Consider the following 17,973-nt stretch of genomic DNA (forward strand, 5'->3'; position numbering starts at 1 on the left):
AACTACTGGTACTGACAATCACTAGAGATCTATAGTATCGAAATCATAATATGGTGATCAATCATATTTTCTCTTATCATCCATTGAACATCGATTGATTACACATCATAATTTACAAATGTGTAACAGTTTAAGGGTCAACAACAAAAAGGGTAAACTATTTCTCCTCTCCCTTAAAAGTATCACCACATTAATTTCTTCCTCTTTTTATCTTATCACTCTTTCTTTGACTCAAAGTTTTTAAATAACCGATTGCCTAAAACCTCAAAGAAATTGATGTTATGAAGAAGAAATTGCAATGCAGACTAACCATTTAACTTTAGATCTAGGTTAATTTCATTACTAACAAAGTAGATAAATGAGTAGGTTTAGATAATAACTCTATGGAAATGGTTAATTTCAGTTGTTTATAATTCAAATCAGTATGTATCTACTCTTTTAACACATCAACTGCTTAATGTAAATCACTTTTGTATAACTTATAAGATTTCATCCTTTGTAGATATCATCATAACTTCTCTTACATAAAAACTAATAGAATGTATAAATATATTCAATATAAATTGCTATTAAACTAAATTATAAAATTTAAAAATTCAAACAAAACATTAACGACATGACATGCAAAATAATTTTATAGTTAAGTGAAAGGTGAGAGGGAAGGGGGTATACAAGATTAACGAGATCTAATTAATGGGGAGGTTTCCTTTCTTAACCATTTATAAACCACACTATTCTTATCAAATGATTCATTCAAATCATTCCAAATCGTATTATGATATCCATTAATCCAAGCTAATTCTTCTTCACTTAACATATCAACATTAATTAATTTCTTACAAAATGGTACTTTAGTAATGGTTTCAAATTCAAAGAATTTCTTTCCACCATATTGTTTACCACTTTCCTTTATAAACATCACATTTTCAATTCTAATTCCATATTCTCCATCTTCATAATATCCTGGTTCATTGGATAATAATTGTCCTGGTTTTAACGCATTTTGAGCCGCATTTGGTCTTGGTCCAATTCCAATTGGTCCTTCATGAACATTTAAATAAGCCCCAATACCATGAGATGTACCATGACCATAATCTAATCCCCATTTCCAAAGATGTTGTCTAGCAATTGAATCAATTAAATTACCAGTAGTATTTTCAGGAAATTTTAAGGTTGATAATGAAATATTCCCCTTTAATACTAATGTATAATTCTTAATTTCATCATAAGTTGGATTACCAAAATGAACAGTTCTAGTAGTATCAGTTGTACCTTCTAAAAATTGAGATCCAGAATCATTTAAATAAATCTTATTAGGATTAATAGTTGAACATGCTCCCTTATGAGGTTTATAATGAATAACAGCTCCATTAGCACCAGTAGCACTAATAGTTGCAAATGATAATCCAACAAAATTTTCTTCTTCTTTTCTAAATTCAGATAATTTTTCATCAGCCGTAATTTCATCAATTAATTCTTGATAATTAATTAATTGATCTTCTAACCATGCTAAAAATTTAATAATAGCTCTACCATCTTTTAAATGAGCAATTTTAGCTCCTTCTAATTCAACTTCATTCTTAATCGATTTGATTTCTTCAATTGGAGATAAAGCTTGATGATAAGAACATTTTAAATTTCTAATCACTTCCCAATTAGAATTATTAGGTACTAATAATTGTTTATCATTAATTGAAAATTCTTTAGATAAATTTAATAAATAAGGATAAAAATCATCATAAGATTCAAGTTTAATATCATTTAATTGTAAATAAACCAATATTTCAGGAGATAATCTTTGTTTATCAATGAAAAGGGTAGTACCATGGAATTTAGTAATGATTAAATATGAAAAAAATACAGGATTATATTCAATATCTTGACCTCTTAAATTTAAAAACCAGGCAACTTCATCCAAAGCAGTTACAACTAATCCTTCAATATGAGATGAAGTTTTAAATACTTGATTATGAACTTGAGATAATTTATCTTTAATTGATTTACCTGAGAATTTTAATTCAAGAATATTAATTGGATTTGGAATAGTTGGTGGTATTGGTTCAAAAGTTTCCCAAATTGATGCAATTAAATTTTCTTGAATTGCTAAAAATTCAACTTTAGCAGATTTATTCTTTGATTCATTTAAACCTTTTTCAATTAATTTTATAAATTTTTGATATAATTTATTAGTAATTAATCTTGGATCAACCCCAATGTTTATTTTCAAACCGGAATCTAAACTCAATTGAATAGCTTGATTCACAGTCCATTCTTCCCAAGTTGGTTGATCTTTGGCTCCTTGTTTTAATAATTGCCAATTAAAATCTAATTCATTAGATGCTTGATTGAAATATCTTCCATCAGTTGATAAAGCAGCCAATCCTTCTGGAATTTCATTCATACACATGACATCTCTAGTAACAATAGCTACACCAGCACTACCTTGGAATCCACTAATAAAACTTCTCTTTTGATCTAAACTAGATACATATTCTGATTGATGTTGATCTTCAGATGGGATGATATAAACTCCTAAATCATGTTCTGCCATCTTGGTTCTTAAAGCATTCAAACGCTTGGAAGTATTGATTTCTTTGACATCAGGTAAACATAATGAAGCAGCATCAATGGTAAATACTGACCCCTTTCTTGATTGACCCACATTAATGGTACCACTGTTGGATCTCTTAATGTTGATTTTTTGAGCGAAAAGTGATGATCTTCTATTGGCTCTTGAAAGTAACCCTGGAGAACATGTACAATCAGCACATTGGCCTCTACTTATTCTAGCAGACATGGTTGATTGATGATTGGTTGTAAAGAAATGGTTTTGACCACGAAGAAGGTTGTATAAATTTAAGTTGAATTTTTGGATGTCAGCTCAGTTTTTGTCAGCTCAAAAGAAAAAATGTCTAACCTTTTATTTTTTGCTGGTTTTTCCGTTTTAAGTCATTTTTTTGTCTGGTACAAAATTGATCATTTACGAGGGTAGTTGCAAGACCGAACGCAATAATTCCGAGGGCATGGAAAATTCATAATTGTTGCAAAAATTTAATTTAATCTATGTATAAAATATATGATTATTTATGTCTTTGTCGTTTATATCTACAGGGATACCTTTTATAAACTCCACAAGTTTTAGCTAAATGTTTCATTTCCTTTTCTTTAAGTGTTGCTTCATAAGAAGGTTTGAATTTTCTAGACTTAATCAATTTCAGCATTCCAAAATCGATGAAAAAAACCCTATCTTTCTCTTTATTATAGATAAAGTTACCATTATGTATATCCCCATGTAAAATATTATGCTTATGCATATACATAAGGGAAATTTCAGCTTTATCGTATAATTCTTTCCCCCTCAACTCACGAGTTGGTTGTATATATTCTTCCAATAAGTAGAAACCTTGGAATTCAGTAGTTGTAGAGAATTCACACATCCCATACTGAAAGAGGCAAGGTAAGTAATTTATATTATTATTTGAATTATTACTTGAATCGGTATGCCTTAAAGCCAAGAATACTTGAATTTCATTTAAAAACATGCAGAGTAATGAAGCATAAGATTCTAAAAATGCATATTTTGGTAGTATACCCCTTTGAAATCCCATAATTGGATTATACACTTTCAATATCATGGGATTACTCCTATAATTTGGATCATCTATATTTTTGTAATAAACCTTTGAGACTTGAGAAAAATATTTCATTTGCAGCTCTGTTGGATCTGGTCTCAACTTTTGTGTATCAATTATAAAGTCGTCCTCTTCAAGGCTTGGTATAACCCAATCAATCAATTCTATACATTTAAAACACTTTGCCGGAATAATAAGTGATTTCTCATCCCGATGAATATAATCTCCATGTTCATTTAGATCATAATTTCCAAATTTAGATTTCCAATCTTTCCTCATGAAGGATAATTGCCATTCTTTAATATCTTGTTTATCTCGCTCAGTCATTTCTAAAGTATGAAATAATTCGTTCATATGTGTAAGTTGGGTTTTAGGCACTCTGATAAAACATTGATTTGATAATAATACTAAAAGAAGGTTTATGCTGTAATCTGATTCAAGATATTTTAAACATCTCATACGACAATTTAAGTGAAACTGATAATCGTTTAAACATTGTTTTCGTGATACATTTCTAATATCTTCAAATTGAACAATTAAAATGCTTTCCATATCCATAATAAAACCAAGTTTAGAATTATTGGTAATCATCTGATAGGAAATTTGATTGAAAATTTCGTGGAAGCTTTTTTTATTTTCTTTATTTCTAGATTCATATGCAGAAGAAACTCCTCCAGTCTTTACTTCAACAGGAATTATTATGACTTCAGATTTGCTTTTATGAAATTTGATGGTGATATCCGATATTACATCTGGATCCACACCTTCTTGTAAACCTAGTGTAATTTTGTGCTTCTTCAGTTCACAAAACATTATATCCAATAAATTACATGTAGGATTAAGTACGTATTGCTCAATATAATTTATAACTATGCATTTATTATAACCAGACCAACGTGACTTTCCGATTCCAGAATATTCAATTTTCTCTAATGAACAACGATCAATCCGTAATTCAGAGATTAAACTATCCAAGTAATTATTAGTGATTTCGCAAACATTTAATTCGTTAATTCGTGGCACAACTTGGAAATAGTCTTCAAAGACTTTAGGAACAGGGATATTTAAAGACTGTCTTGAATTCCTATGGAATAGTCTCCTTGTAGAAAGTGATCCAACTCTAGTTTTATTTTCTTTTAAAATTCTTAAAGGCAAGGATAACTTAGTACCCCAGGATACACCAAAAAGATTGCTTACAATGTTTATGATTGATTTGATATTTCCTTTTTTATATAGCTTTCTTTTTCTTTCCATTTCAATAATAACAAGTTTAAAACCCTTATTAATTACTTGTGAAATATCTCTTTCGAATTCTTTACTACTAATGTAGTCTTTATCAAAATAACGAAAATAATTTTTAGAAGAAATATTGTGAAAACTGAATACTAAAAATATCAACTTTCTTCTTTCAAGAGTTAAATTAAACTTGTTGGTTTTTTTGCTAACAGTTTTGATTTCAAAGTTTTCACATAGTTCCTTCCAATACTTTTCTTGTTCTTCATTTTGGGTTGAATTGTTAAAATAATTGTAATCTGGTTCAACAAACAAATGATCAATCACAAATTTTGTTGATTTACGAATGATATTGATATCGTAAAGGTCATCGAGCTCCATTTTGATTATTGGAATATAATTTATTATTTTGAAAGAAGTTATAAATATTGATTGAAGAAGCAAGTTATCTTATAATTTACAGAAATATGATATATATCCCAATTTGAGAAAATGCATAATCATGCTGTCAGATGCCACCTTAGGACAGCTGCAAAAAACAGAAAATGGTGCAGTATATAGCACTACGTAATATCACTTTTCTTCTATGTACTATAATATTTATCTAATTTATACTCATTATATAAATTAATTATCGATTTTTTTTCATCTTTATTAATAGTGTGAAAATATTGACTTGTCAAAAGTAACAATAAAGAAGAAATACTATATTCAGACATTGAATGTTTAAAACATCTTATTGCGCATGATATACTATTATATTCTTTACCATTTTCATGTAAATATTTGGTTGGGTTTGGATTTTCATAAAATTTGATTACATAAAAACAATCGAAATCGATTGCAAAACCTAGTTTAGATTTATAATTTATCATTTGAAATACGATTTGATTTATAAAATGATGATATTCTGCTGTATTGCTATTCTTATCTTTTTGTGTTTCACATAAATCATAAATACCTCCTTGTTTAAATTCAATTGGAATCGAGAAGTTAATTCCTAACTTATTAATACGAAGACAACAGCTTGGTATAATGGTTTCATTTCTATAATAAGTTTTTTCCAATTCAACATCTTCAAAATGTCCACATAATAATCTCTTAATAGGGTCTATAAGACTTTCTTCAAAATATCTTGATCTATCATGCGTAATGCCATGATAGTATCCAATAGATTCTGAATTCTGTAAATATGATTTATCTATTTTGAATCGCTTCATATCTTGTTCCAAATATGTATCTCCCAATATTCCATAATATGATGGATCATAGAAAATGATTTTAAAATAAATTTCAAATACAGGTTTGCCACCATCCATATAACATGGTAAGCTGTTTAATTCTGAATCACTATTTCGCCTTATGAATGAATTGTTAGGCTCATAGTTATAATCTTCTTGGGTATCAAGATTCGTTTGTTCCTTTTGTGGCATAGGAACTGAAAATAGCCATGATAAGGTTGATAATTTATTCACCAATATAATGATCGGATCAAAATTATCATATTTATATGATTTATTTCTTTCTACTAGAATTTTCCTAGTTAAATCTGAAAATGATATATATGTATCCCGAGTTGCATCTGAAAGATCTCTTGAGTATTGTGCACTACAAATGTATTCTTCATCGAATTTTGGATACGGATTTTCTGGAGTTATAATATGAAAATTATTAAGTAAGTAAGTTAACCTTTCTCTATTACGCCTTAATAAATTATCTGGACCATTGTAATCTTGTTGTTTATGAATTAACTGATTCCAACCATGATCAAATTGTTGCTTTTCTTGAGGATCATTGAAATAATTATATTTTGGCTCATCGAGTAGATGATTGACCACAAATCTCGTTGAGTTTTCAAGTATATCACTATCATTAATTGAATTAACCATTTTAATTATTTGAATTAAGAAATAAGATATTTTTAGTATGAAAAGAAGATTATTTTGGCTCGACTTTATCCTGTTAGATTAATATGTATTATATAGAAAGGAGTAGAGAGGTATCGCAAATGTCTAGCTACCATGCTGAATGCCACTTGGGATTGCTAAAACCAAACAAGATATTGCATTATATAACACTACATAACTTTACTGTTCAACAATAACTATTATAACCACTCATCATAATAATACTCAAAATCCCAAGAGTCACTCATTTCCTTAATTGGCTGCAAGTGCTCACTAGTAATGGTTTTGAAATATTCAGTAGTTAAATATAATAATAAAAATGATATGCTATATTCTGATGAAGATTGCTTAAAACAATTTAATATAGGCTGGAATTTAATTGCATTGCGATTTCCCATTTTAACGCGTTCTGGTTTTAGTTCAAGATCGATACCAAATAAACAATCGAAATCAATAGCAAGACCTACTTCAGATTGATAATATACAGTTTGATACACAATTTGATTTAAGAATCGATTGAAGTCATGGTTATTACAATCATCCTTCAGTTTTTCAATTAAGTCACAAATACCTCTTACTTTAAATTCAATTGGTATTGAGAATTCACTTCCTAGTTTGTTAATCAGAAGAGAACAGGTTGGAATAATGGTCTCTACTCTATCATAATTTTTCTCCAATACAACTTCTTGAAATAGTCCCTTTAATAATTTCTGAACTGGTTGTACAAGGCATTGCTCAAAATAGATTGATTTATTATGGGTAATGCCTTTATAATATCCAATACATTCTGAGTCCATTAAATACAATTTATCAATCTTAAATTGATGCAAATCTATTTCAGAAGATATCATGTCTTGAAAATTTGATTTGTCAACATATCTAAAACGAGTTTCAAATACAGGTTGACCACCATCCATATAACATGGCAAACCTTTTGATTGAGAATCATCATCTCTTGTTACGAATGAATTATCGTATTTAAAATGATGTTCATCTTTGGAATCAAAATCCTCCACTTTTCCTCTTTGCGGCATAGGAACTGAGAAAAACCATGATAAGCTTGATAATTTTCTGACCAAGTCAACGATAAAATCTTTCGAACTAGGGATATATTCTTCATTTCCTTCCTTTAGAATTGTCCTAGTCAAACTTGAAATATTAAAATATATATCTTGAGTTGCTGCAAAAAGATCTCTTGGATAATGTTCATCAAAAATATATTCTTCATCAAATTTTGGATATGGATTTTCAGGAGTTATAATATGGAAGTTATTAAGGAGGTAAGTCAATCTTTCTCTATTACGCTTTAATAAATCATCTGGACCATTGTAATCTTGTTGCTTTTGAATCAATTGATTCCAACCATGATCAAATTGTTGCTTTTGCTGAGGATCATTATAATAGTTATAGTTTGGTTCATCCTTTAAATGGTTAATGATGAATCTAGTTGAATTTTCAAGTATATTAATATCATTAATTACACATAACATTTTAGATATTGAATTGATGAGTGGAATAACATATCTAATTTTAATAATTTGATTTATTTAACCTTTATATAGTGGACGTTATATGTAATATGTTGTTAAAATACGTAAATATATGTAAAGGATCTACAGAAGTAAAAAGACGTATTTTGAGAACAATGAACAGAATAGGGATACTGGGATATACATTAATTATGAAACTAGGTTAAAATAGGTTAAGGATAGTCCTAAATAGGGGTTGTTAAACAGGGGTTGTTAAACAGCTTCTAAAATTAGACGCTCAAGGTATCATATATTCTGACCGAAATTACTTTGTTTGAATTTCCGGTTCGAGGGGTACATTAATAAATATTTAGTTAGAACTAAAAAGAAGTAGGGATCGTCGCTGTCAGTTGATCTTTTAGATAAAAAATGAAAAAAAAAAGAAACTAAAAGAGGAGACATTTGTCGTAACAATTTTGACAATTGTCGTCATTGGTTACGATGTTTGGTGGAGGGGCAGTGGAGGAGAAGGAAGTCGTGTGAAATGGTCAGCGAAGAAAGAGGGTCGTGCGAAATTGTTGAAATTATTGCAACCATAATATATATGATTACTAGCATCCATTGAATAGTTAAATATAGAAGATTAATCTTCATAGGAACTATTGAAATGGATATATTGAAATATAACTAATTAGTGAGGCCAAAGAAGCCTTTTAATTTTACTAATTTTATGATGTCATTGACCATAATGATCAATATATAACACGTTATTCTATCATTTCCAATTAAACAAAACTCTTTTAATCAGTGGATATTGTCAATCAATCTATTTACTATAATGTTATATACTTCTACCTTACTTATCATATTATAATTTATCATTTATATCATATTAAATTAAATCATCATAGTTAACTTCCCTGCATATAAGCCAACCAATCAATTAATTTAAAAAAGTGAAAAAGTAAGCACAGCAGAAAAAAAAAATTTAGAGACAGAGAAATCAAAAAAAAAGTCTTTGAAAATAACATTAAACAACGAAAAGGTGTTTATAATTCAATATATTATTCAATTCAGATAAAGGATCTATTCATTGATTGATTATATATAGATTTCAATAGTCTTCTGATACATTTATCACTTTTTAAAGTTTGAAACCATAGTTAATTACCAAAAGGAATAGACACAATCTTAATCTATCCTACCCAAAACTCATTTTTGCATTATATCATTCATTATCCTTTACTTCCATCATAATTGATTCATTTCATTTAATTTAAAACCCTCCCATTCATACATTTCGTCATAGCATTTTTTTCATATCGCTCCCCTCTTCATATACATAAAAGTTCACAATGTTATCCAGATTCATTACTAAACCAATAACATCTACTTTATCTAGATCTACTAGAATTACATCAATTAGAAATTCAGCTATTATTTCAGTTCATAGAGATACTACTGAAGATAATCAAAATATGCCATTTGAATTTAATTCTGAAAATTTAAAAAGAGCTAAAGAAATCATTGCTAAATATCCTCCTCAATATCAAAAGGGAGCTGTTATGCCATTATTAGATTTAGGTCAACGTCAATTAGGGTTTACATCCATTAGTGTGATGAATTATGTAGCTAAATTCTTAAATATGCCACCAATGAGAGTTTATGAAGTTGCTACTTTCTATACTATGTATAATAGAAAACCAATGGGGAAATATTATTTACAAGTTTGTACTACTACTCCATGTCAATTATGTGGTAGTGATGGTGTATTACATGCTATTGAAAAACATTTAAATATAAAACCAGGTCAAACTACTCCTGATAAATTATTTACTTTACAAGAAGTTGAATGTTTAGGTGCTTGTGTTAATGCTCCAATGATTGGAATTAATGATGATTATTATGAAGATTTAACTCCTGAAAAAACAGTTGAATTATTAAAACAATTACAAGCTGGTAAAGAATTAAAAGTTGGACCTGTAAGTGGTAGAGAAAGTTGTGAACCATTTAGTGGACCAAAAGTTTTAAAGAGTAAAGAACCAACTGATATTAGAAAGCTTACTAGAGCTGACCTTTAGGAGGTTTATTAGTTATTTAAATAGAAATAAAGTTTAATCACATTTAAAAAAGAATCATTTGTATATTATATTATATATTCCCATAGTTAATTGAAGTGTTGTAGATATATATCTATAGTTAATATGGTGAACATTAAAATCTAAAAGTTCCACACCGCAGTACATAACAAAACAACATCCATACCACAATACATAACCACCATTCAACAGCGTTATCGGAGGGGAAATATCCTGTATATAAACCGGTATCACTTTAAATGATGCAATTTAAAAAAATTTGACTCACTCACCCGCATCCATAACCAAAAAGAAATTTATGCCATCAAATTCAACTTTAATAAGATTATTCATCTTGATCATCATTATTGTTATTCAATACTATAAAGTTCATATAAACTGAAGATGGCTCCTAAGAAATCGTATAGTTTAGAGACGGAATTGGTCTTTTCCAAAAGTGCCGATCAATATAATGCATCGGTTCCACCATTATATCAATCAGCCACATTTAAACAAGATTCATTATCAAATATGGGAGAATATGATTATACAAGATCTGGGAACCCAACTAGAACTTATTTACAAAATCATTTAGCTAAGATCATGAAGGCTAAAACCACATTCGCTGTCTCATCTGGTATGGGATGTCTTGATGTTATCACTAGATTATTAAAGCCTGGTGATGAAGTGATTGCTGGTGATGATTTATATGGTGGTACTAATCGTTTATTAACTTATCTTCATAATAAAGGAGATATTATTGCTCAACATTTCGATACTACCAATACTGAATTGATTAAATCTAAAATCAATTCTAAAACTAGAATGATCTTTTTAGAATCTCCTACAAATCCATTAATTAAAGTGGTGGATGTAAAATCAATTGCTAATGCTGCTCATGAAATTAATCCAAATGTCATTGTCGTGTTCGATAATACTATGATGTCTCCAATTTTCATGACTCCCTTGGATTTAGGAGTTGATATTCAATATGAATCAGCTACAAAATATCTTAATGGTCATCATGATATTATGGCAGGTGTGATCGCTACCAGATCCGACTCCTTAGCTGAACAAGTTTATAATGTGATAAATTCTACTGGATGTGGATTATCGCCATTTGATTGTTGGTTATTAAGTAGAGGATTAAGAACTTTAGCCATTAGAGTTGAAAGACAACAACAAAATTGTATTAAGATTGCTGAATTCTTAAAGAATATTGGTTTCAAAGTAAGATATCCTGGTTTAAAGGATCATCCTCAATTTGAATTACATAATTCTATGTGTAAAGGTTATGGAGCAGTATTAAGTTTTGAAACTGGTAGTATCAAATTATCTGAACGTATTGTGGAAAATACTGAAATTTTCGGTATAGCTGTATCATTTGGATGTGTGAATTCCTTAATTTCAATGCCATGTAAGATGTCTCATGCTTCAATTGATGCAAAGACTAGAGAAGAACGTGACTTCCCTGAAGATTTGATTCGTTTATGTATTGGGATTGAAAATGTTGATGATTTAATTGATGATTTAACTAAAGCTTTATTAAGAAGTGGAGCTGTCAGAGTTAATGAAAGAGATGAATTATTCAATGTTATTGGTGTTCAACCAAAGTTATAGATCCTCTCGTCATCATCACAGTTTTCATTCTCCTATTTATCTATTCATTCAATTCATATTATGTACATTAAATACTCAGCATTCTTCTAATATAAATATATACTTTTATACACTATAAATTGTCTTAACTATGTAAACTGAAGAAAAACGCGTGTACCAAACTCAAAAACTGACACGGATCGCGTTAAAAATAAAACAAAAATATTTATCATCAATCAAATCAATATTTACAACCAACAGTTCTTCTTCCAAATACATACTAATTACTTAGAGATGCCTAGTGTTGATTCATTCAACCTTTCCAGAGGATCCTTGAAAGATGCCTTCTCGTTGGCTAACCACGATAAAGTGGAAGCACCTTTGACTTTCTTAGTCACCAATATCAAACCTGTTATGGTTGATAATGAAGTTAAAAGATATAGATTGATTGTTACTGATGGAATATATTCTTGTCAAGGGTTGATTGAAGAAGTCGCCATGCCTTATGTGATTCAAAACTCATTAAGTAGATTCGCCATTATTAAAGTATTGGGATTCAATGTGTTTGCAACTCAAAGAAAATTATTATTTTTAATTAATGAATTGGTTATAGTTGGTCAAGCCGATACTTATCCTGAATCAAATGGTTTAATCACCATTGATAATTATTTTAAAGATCATCCTGAAGATGATTATTTAGTCATCACTAAAAATAATCAACCAAACGCGTCTAATGATAATCTTTCTGATGATGTTCATGGAACTACATCTCCTGCTCCTCCTGCTCAACAACAAAGTAATTTTAATACTCCACCTGTTTCAGCTGGCACTGAAAGACAACAACAACAACAAGCACCACAACAACAATCTTATCAACAACCTCCAAGTTCTGGTAATGATGAAAAAGTGGTTCCTATTGATAATATCTCTCCTTATAGAAATTTCTGGACTATTAAAGCAAGAGTATCATATAAGGGAGATCTTAGAACTTGGCAAAATAAAAATAATGAAGGAAAATTATTCTCAGTTAATTTCTTAGATGAATCAGATGAAATTAAAGCTTCAGCTTTTAATGATGATGCTGAAAATGCATTTAAACTTTTAGAAGAAGGTAAAGTTTATTTCATTAGTAATGCTAAAGTTAAAGCTAAGAATCCAAAATTCAATCATTTAGCTAATCCTTATGAATTAGTCATTGACAAAGGGACCAAGATTGCTGAATGTTATGATAATTCAAATGTTCCAAAATTATCCTTCAAATTTGTTAAATTAGATAAAATTGAAAAATTAGATCCAAATTCAATCATTGATGTTATTGGAGCTTTGAAAACTGTCAATGAACCATTCCAAATCACAGCCAGATCAACGGGGAAACCATTTGATAGAAGAAATGTCACTATTGTTGATGAAACTGGTTATGCTATTGATGTAGGATTATGGAATGCCACTGCTGTTGGGTTTAATATTCCTGAAGGATCAGTTATTGCATTCAAGAGTTGTAAAGTTCAAGATTTCAATGGTAGATCGTTAACTTTAACTCAATCAGGATCAATAATTCCAAATCCAGATGTGTCGGAAGCTTATACTTTAAAAGGTTGGTATGATAATGAAGGTATTAAAGAATCATTTACGACTTTAAAAGTTGAATCAACTGCTTCTTCAAGTTCATTCAGTAAAAGAATCACCATTAAGGATGCTGAATCAGGTCTTTTAGGTCAATCCGATAAACCAGATTATTTCACCGTGAAAGCTTCTATTAGTTATACTAAACATGATACATTCTGTTATCCTGCTTGTAGTCAAAAAGTTCAATATTCAGCTGATACCAATAGACCTGCATCTGAATGTAATAGAAAATTAATTGAACAACAACATGATGGAACTTGGAGATGTGAAAGATGTGATATCAATGTCAATGAACCAACATACAGATATATTTTCAATTGTGCTATTTTAGATTCAACAAGTCAAATTTGGATAACTTTATTCGATGCTGAAGCTAAAAAATTATTAGGTATGCCAGCTAGTGAATTATTAAAATTAAAACAAAAGAAAGATTATGATGAAAGTAATACTGAATTCCTTGATACTTTTGCTAATGTTACTTTCAAGCAATTTAATTTCAGAATTAAAGCAAAACAAGATACTTATAATGATGCAGTTAGAGTAAGGTATCAATGTGTTGGAGTTGATTTCCTTGATTTCAATGCTGAAGCTGATTATTTATCTCAACAATTGGATTTATTACTTAAATAGTTCTACTTCCAACTTTCCATCCATCCATGTTTGTAGTTTTATGTTAGTTACTTTTTTATTAAATCTTGTGATGATTTATCTTTTCTGTTTAGTACTTCTTTTTTTTATATATAGGTTTTAAATAATAATGTTAACTTTTGCTTTTTATTATATATACATGACACACTATGATTTATACTCTACTAAATTATTACAATCTAACCAAAACGACTTTAACACATCATTAGCTTGTCGTTGACCTCTCGTTAGCATTAATTTACTTACAAATGTATCCACAAATGCATTATTAAACTTATCATTAGTTGAATTATCCACAAGTTTATGAATTAAGATAACTCTTAGCCAATTCTTAATGTATAAGGGATATTTCGCCACAAGAACTCGGAATAATTGATAAAAGTATTCTGTATTTGATCTTGGATTATCAATGAATGACGTGATTAAACTTAATACTAATGAATAACCCAATGGATGAGATGGATCAATGATATGTTCTTTCACGATCAAATCTTGGATTAATTGTTGTTCACTTGATTGACCTCGTTTTAAAGTGATAAGAGTATTCCAGAACTTTATGACTGACCTGATGATATATGATTCTTTGAATTTAAAACTTGAAATTGCGAATTTTAATACCACATTTTGAAACAGCGGAAGATTAACGATCAACGAAGGATGTTTTTCTAAAACGGTAGAGAATAAATCCAAGCTAGATTTAATTAAATCAACATCTTGTTCAATGAATGTTAGTTTGTTTAAGAATGCCAGGGATAGGAATGACTCAAAAATAGGAATCAGAACATGCTTACCATTAGTGATTATAATCGACTCCACTAATTTATACACCAATGACATTGACCCAGAATTACAGTTTTGAACTTTAACCATTAAGTATTGGAAAATTATGGCAAGTTCAAATTTAAATGGTCCATTGATTGGTTCATTCAATCCACATTTAAAAATATTACAACATTTCTCCGTTGGCAAGGTCTTTAAACTTAAAGGTGGATAATTTAATGATAATTGATTTATACTTTGTAATATAGCTTGTTTCACACCTAAGGTATCTTCATTCCAATATGATTCCGTTTGATATTTCTGTTCCACTGTTAAGTAATCTTCTAATTCTTCTGGTAATTTGGTGGCATTTCCAATCTCATTTATACATCCCAATAAACTAACTGTATAATCCTCCATTTTTTGATCATTTTCTTCTTTCGTACTATCAGGAGAAGTTAATAATTGATTGGGATTATGAACAACTAATTCTATTTGCTGATTGATTTGATTCAAAAGATGAATAACGACCTCTCCTAATTTTAACGGATCCTTTAATGATTGTGCAATAGACATGAATGAATTAACTAATCTCTCTCTGATTAAACTATCGAATTCAATGTTTCGAATCATTTCCACAACGATATTTTCCAACTGAGGTAAGAATTGAGTTAATTTACTTCGAGAATTTTGACATATCTTTAAGATTGTCTTGGATGATATTAATGATACTCCTGTTTGTTGTTTTTGTGGTTGCTGTTGTTGTTCTATGATGATTGAAAATAAGTAATTGAATGTGGTGGTTATGTACTGTTCTCCACTTCGACTTTTGAAGAAGAATGGTAATGATGATAATAAATTCAATAATGTTATATTGATTTGATTATTTTTAAAATTCTCATCAATAGTTTCAATAACTTTATGTTGGAAAATCTCTTCAAGATACGGTATTAAGATTTGAGTAGACTCATCATCATAAAAGGTTAAATCATCCGTAACTTTAAACAATAAGAATAATGATGCTTCAATATCAAGGGATAATTCTTGATTTGGAGTATTCTGAAATGCAACTAATGTATCTATCACATTCTTACATAATGTTGAATATATCGATGTGTTCAACAAGGAATAAAGTAATTGAAACACTTCGGCAACTTTCAGACGATAATGTCTGAATTCAGGAACTATCTTATCACTGAATATATGACACTTTTTCCAATATATAATACTTATATTGATTAAAATTTCATTTCTTATTTCGAAATATTTCTGCTTCGACACCGTATCTTCCTTGAAGATTTCATTTATAACGTCTGTATCCTCAATAAACATATTAATGAACTCTTCCCAAAACACTAAAAATTGATCACTTAATTTTTCATCTTCAATCGGACGACCAGGAAAGTTAGTTAAGGTAACTGCTATATCCAATATTCTTAAAACTTGAGGATTAGTTAAATTTCGGATAATGTACACCAAATTCAAATTCAAATAGGCAATGATTAAATCAGTGAAGTTTTCAATTTCTTGTTGATAGATATCGATTAAATCTTTATTCAGTAAAATTGCGTGTAAAAATTTTGATCCAAATGAATTCTCTTCAAAGAGGATTTGTGCAAGTAATGTTTTGTATGGATTAAGGATTAAAGGATGTTCTTCTAAGATTTGTGATAACACGGTACAGGTCTTACTTACTATTGCTATTCTATTTTCCAAATCATCGAATTTTAAATTATAGAAAGTATATTGGATTAATGGTTGTAAAATCTGTGGATCAACTGTATAAGACACTTTTGAACCATGTTCAGCAATACCAATATAAGTAAACCAGGCAAATAAACAATCTAATGCCAATTCATGTATTTCCTGTTGTTGGTGTTGATTCGAATCAAGTAAACCAAATATATGTTTTAAATTAGGGAATAAGTACTTATAAATGATTTCATGAGTTTGAGATAGTTTGGAATTATCCCGTTTTCTAATATCTTCTACTATGATGGTATGGAAATAAATTAATAATTTCAATTGAGAATCATTTAACTCTGATATGATGATATTAGGATTTCCCAATTTATAAAAGTATCTCTGTATGGGATTGATCAAAACATCATTATCAATACCTGTTTGATTATGATCAATGAACAACAAAGACAAAGTACTTAATAACTTCTTAATAATGAATAGATTTGATTCCAAACTTTCTTGACTTAAGGAGATCACATAATCCAAAAGTTCATCAAAGATGGAGGTGATTTGATCTGAAGTTATTGAATCTTGATAAGTATTTAAGAACACAGTGAATGTAAGTGCACCAAAGTAACGACAATACTTAGACGGTTGCTTGATCAACACTTGTCCCAATTGATACCCTGTAGATGATTTTTGAATGGATTGTAAGTACTCCTGTACTTGTTTGATCTTGTCTGTATCATTAGTGGAATATACAAGTTCAATCGACTAAGTTAGAAAGTTAGTAATTCAGACGTTAACTTTTTAGGTTGAATCCTAACCACATGATTATCTCCCTATACATACCAGAACCACAGTCTCTATATTCCAATCATTGTTCATAGTTTGAGTTGATATTTACAACAAATTATAGTTGATGATAATTTACAGTAATAAAAAAAATGGTCGTACCCAAAGTTCAAAATGGCTTTTTGCTTTTTCTTCAATATGGGAGCTCTACCATATATCAACCAACAGTTAGCATCACAAGCAACTTATATTTATGTATATATAAAGCAACTGTTATGTATTCTTTACGAAGAGGGTTAAAAGGTAATGGGTATGTATGCGAATTATGTTCAATATATGACTACATACATTGAGCTATTTAACTTTACTTATTACGAGGAATTCTCAAGTTCAAATGTATCGTAAGAAGGTACAATTTCAAGATGTATCAATTGATCGATTGATTGAAGTAACATCAAAGATTGATTTAATTGAGACAGAAGACTTTTAAAAACATGATTCAACTAAAAATAGATTCTCTAGCATCGTCGTTTTTAGTATAATT

At 29.2% G+C, this 17,973-nt stretch overlaps 8 protein-coding genes across 8 annotated transcripts; 3 read left to right on the top strand and 5 right to left on the bottom strand. All coding sequences in view use genetic code 12, as the record gives it.

Moving 5' to 3' along the window:
* Positions 1-533: 533 nt before the first annotated feature.
* Positions 534-2,947, bottom strand: DFJ63DRAFT_320459 (aminopeptidase P). The gene has a single exon (XM_064907191.1). The coding sequence runs from the start codon at positions 2,795-2,797 to the stop codon at positions 677-679; it is 2,121 nt and encodes a 706-aa protein (XP_064760417.1). The 5' UTR covers positions 2,798-2,947; the 3' UTR covers positions 534-676.
* DFJ63DRAFT_320460 (uncharacterized protein) lies at positions 2,948-5,310 on the bottom strand (the record flags this gene model as incomplete). The annotated part of the gene is made up of 1 exon (XM_064907192.1): positions 2,948-5,310. A coding segment is annotated over exon 1 (2,162 nt), but the record flags the coding sequence as incomplete, so codon positions are not given.
* Positions 5,311-5,449: 139 nt separating this feature from the next.
* DFJ63DRAFT_314843 (uncharacterized protein) lies at positions 5,450-6,754 on the bottom strand (the record flags this gene model as incomplete). The annotated part of the gene is made up of 1 exon (XM_064906438.1): positions 5,450-6,754. One exon carries the CDS (start codon positions 6,752-6,754, stop codon positions 5,450-5,452), a length of 1,305 nt encoding a protein of 434 aa, XP_064760419.1.
* Positions 6,755-6,972: 218 nt separating this feature from the next.
* DFJ63DRAFT_314844 (uncharacterized protein) lies at positions 6,973-8,262 on the bottom strand (the record flags this gene model as incomplete). The annotated part of the gene is made up of 1 exon (XM_064906439.1): positions 6,973-8,262. One exon carries the CDS (start codon positions 8,260-8,262, stop codon positions 6,973-6,975), a length of 1,290 nt encoding a protein of 429 aa, XP_064760420.1.
* A 966-nt stretch (positions 8,263-9,228) lies between these two features.
* On the top strand, positions 9,229-10,523 carry DFJ63DRAFT_215173 (uncharacterized protein). The gene has a single exon (XM_064904103.1). It carries the CDS (start codon positions 9,597-9,599, stop codon positions 10,320-10,322), a length of 726 nt encoding a protein of 241 aa, XP_064760421.1. The 5' UTR covers positions 9,229-9,596; the 3' UTR covers positions 10,323-10,523.
* DFJ63DRAFT_215178 (cystathionine beta-lyase) lies at positions 10,524-12,076 on the top strand. Its single transcript, XM_064904104.1, has one exon. The coding sequence runs from the start codon at positions 10,725-10,727 to the stop codon at positions 11,937-11,939; it is 1,215 nt and encodes a 404-aa protein (XP_064760422.1). The 5' UTR covers positions 10,524-10,724; the 3' UTR covers positions 11,940-12,076.
* A 136-nt stretch (positions 12,077-12,212) lies between these two features.
* RFA1 (replication factor A subunit protein) lies at positions 12,213-14,174 on the top strand (the record flags this gene model as incomplete). Its single annotated transcript, XM_064905202.1, has 2 exons — positions 12,213-12,646; positions 12,716-14,174. 2 exons carry the CDS (start codon positions 12,213-12,215, stop codon positions 14,172-14,174), a joined length of 1,893 nt encoding a protein of 630 aa, XP_064760423.1.
* An 83-nt stretch (positions 14,175-14,257) lies between these two features.
* PDR6 (Pdr6p) lies at positions 14,258-17,522 on the bottom strand (the record flags this gene model as incomplete). The annotated part of the gene is made up of 2 exons (XM_064908695.1): positions 14,258-17,408; positions 17,487-17,522. 2 exons carry the CDS (start codon positions 17,520-17,522, stop codon positions 14,340-14,342), a joined length of 3,105 nt encoding a protein of 1,034 aa, XP_064760424.1. The 3' UTR covers positions 14,258-14,339.
* Positions 17,523-17,973: the final 451 nt, after the last annotated feature.

This window comes from Scheffersomyces coipomensis (assembly GCF_036884675.1).
Source record: "Scheffersomyces coipomensis strain NRRL Y-17651 chromosome Unknown DFJ63scaffold_6, whole genome shotgun sequence".
NCBI classification, from domain to species: Eukaryota; Fungi; Ascomycota; class Pichiomycetes; order Serinales; family Debaryomycetaceae; genus Scheffersomyces; species Scheffersomyces coipomensis.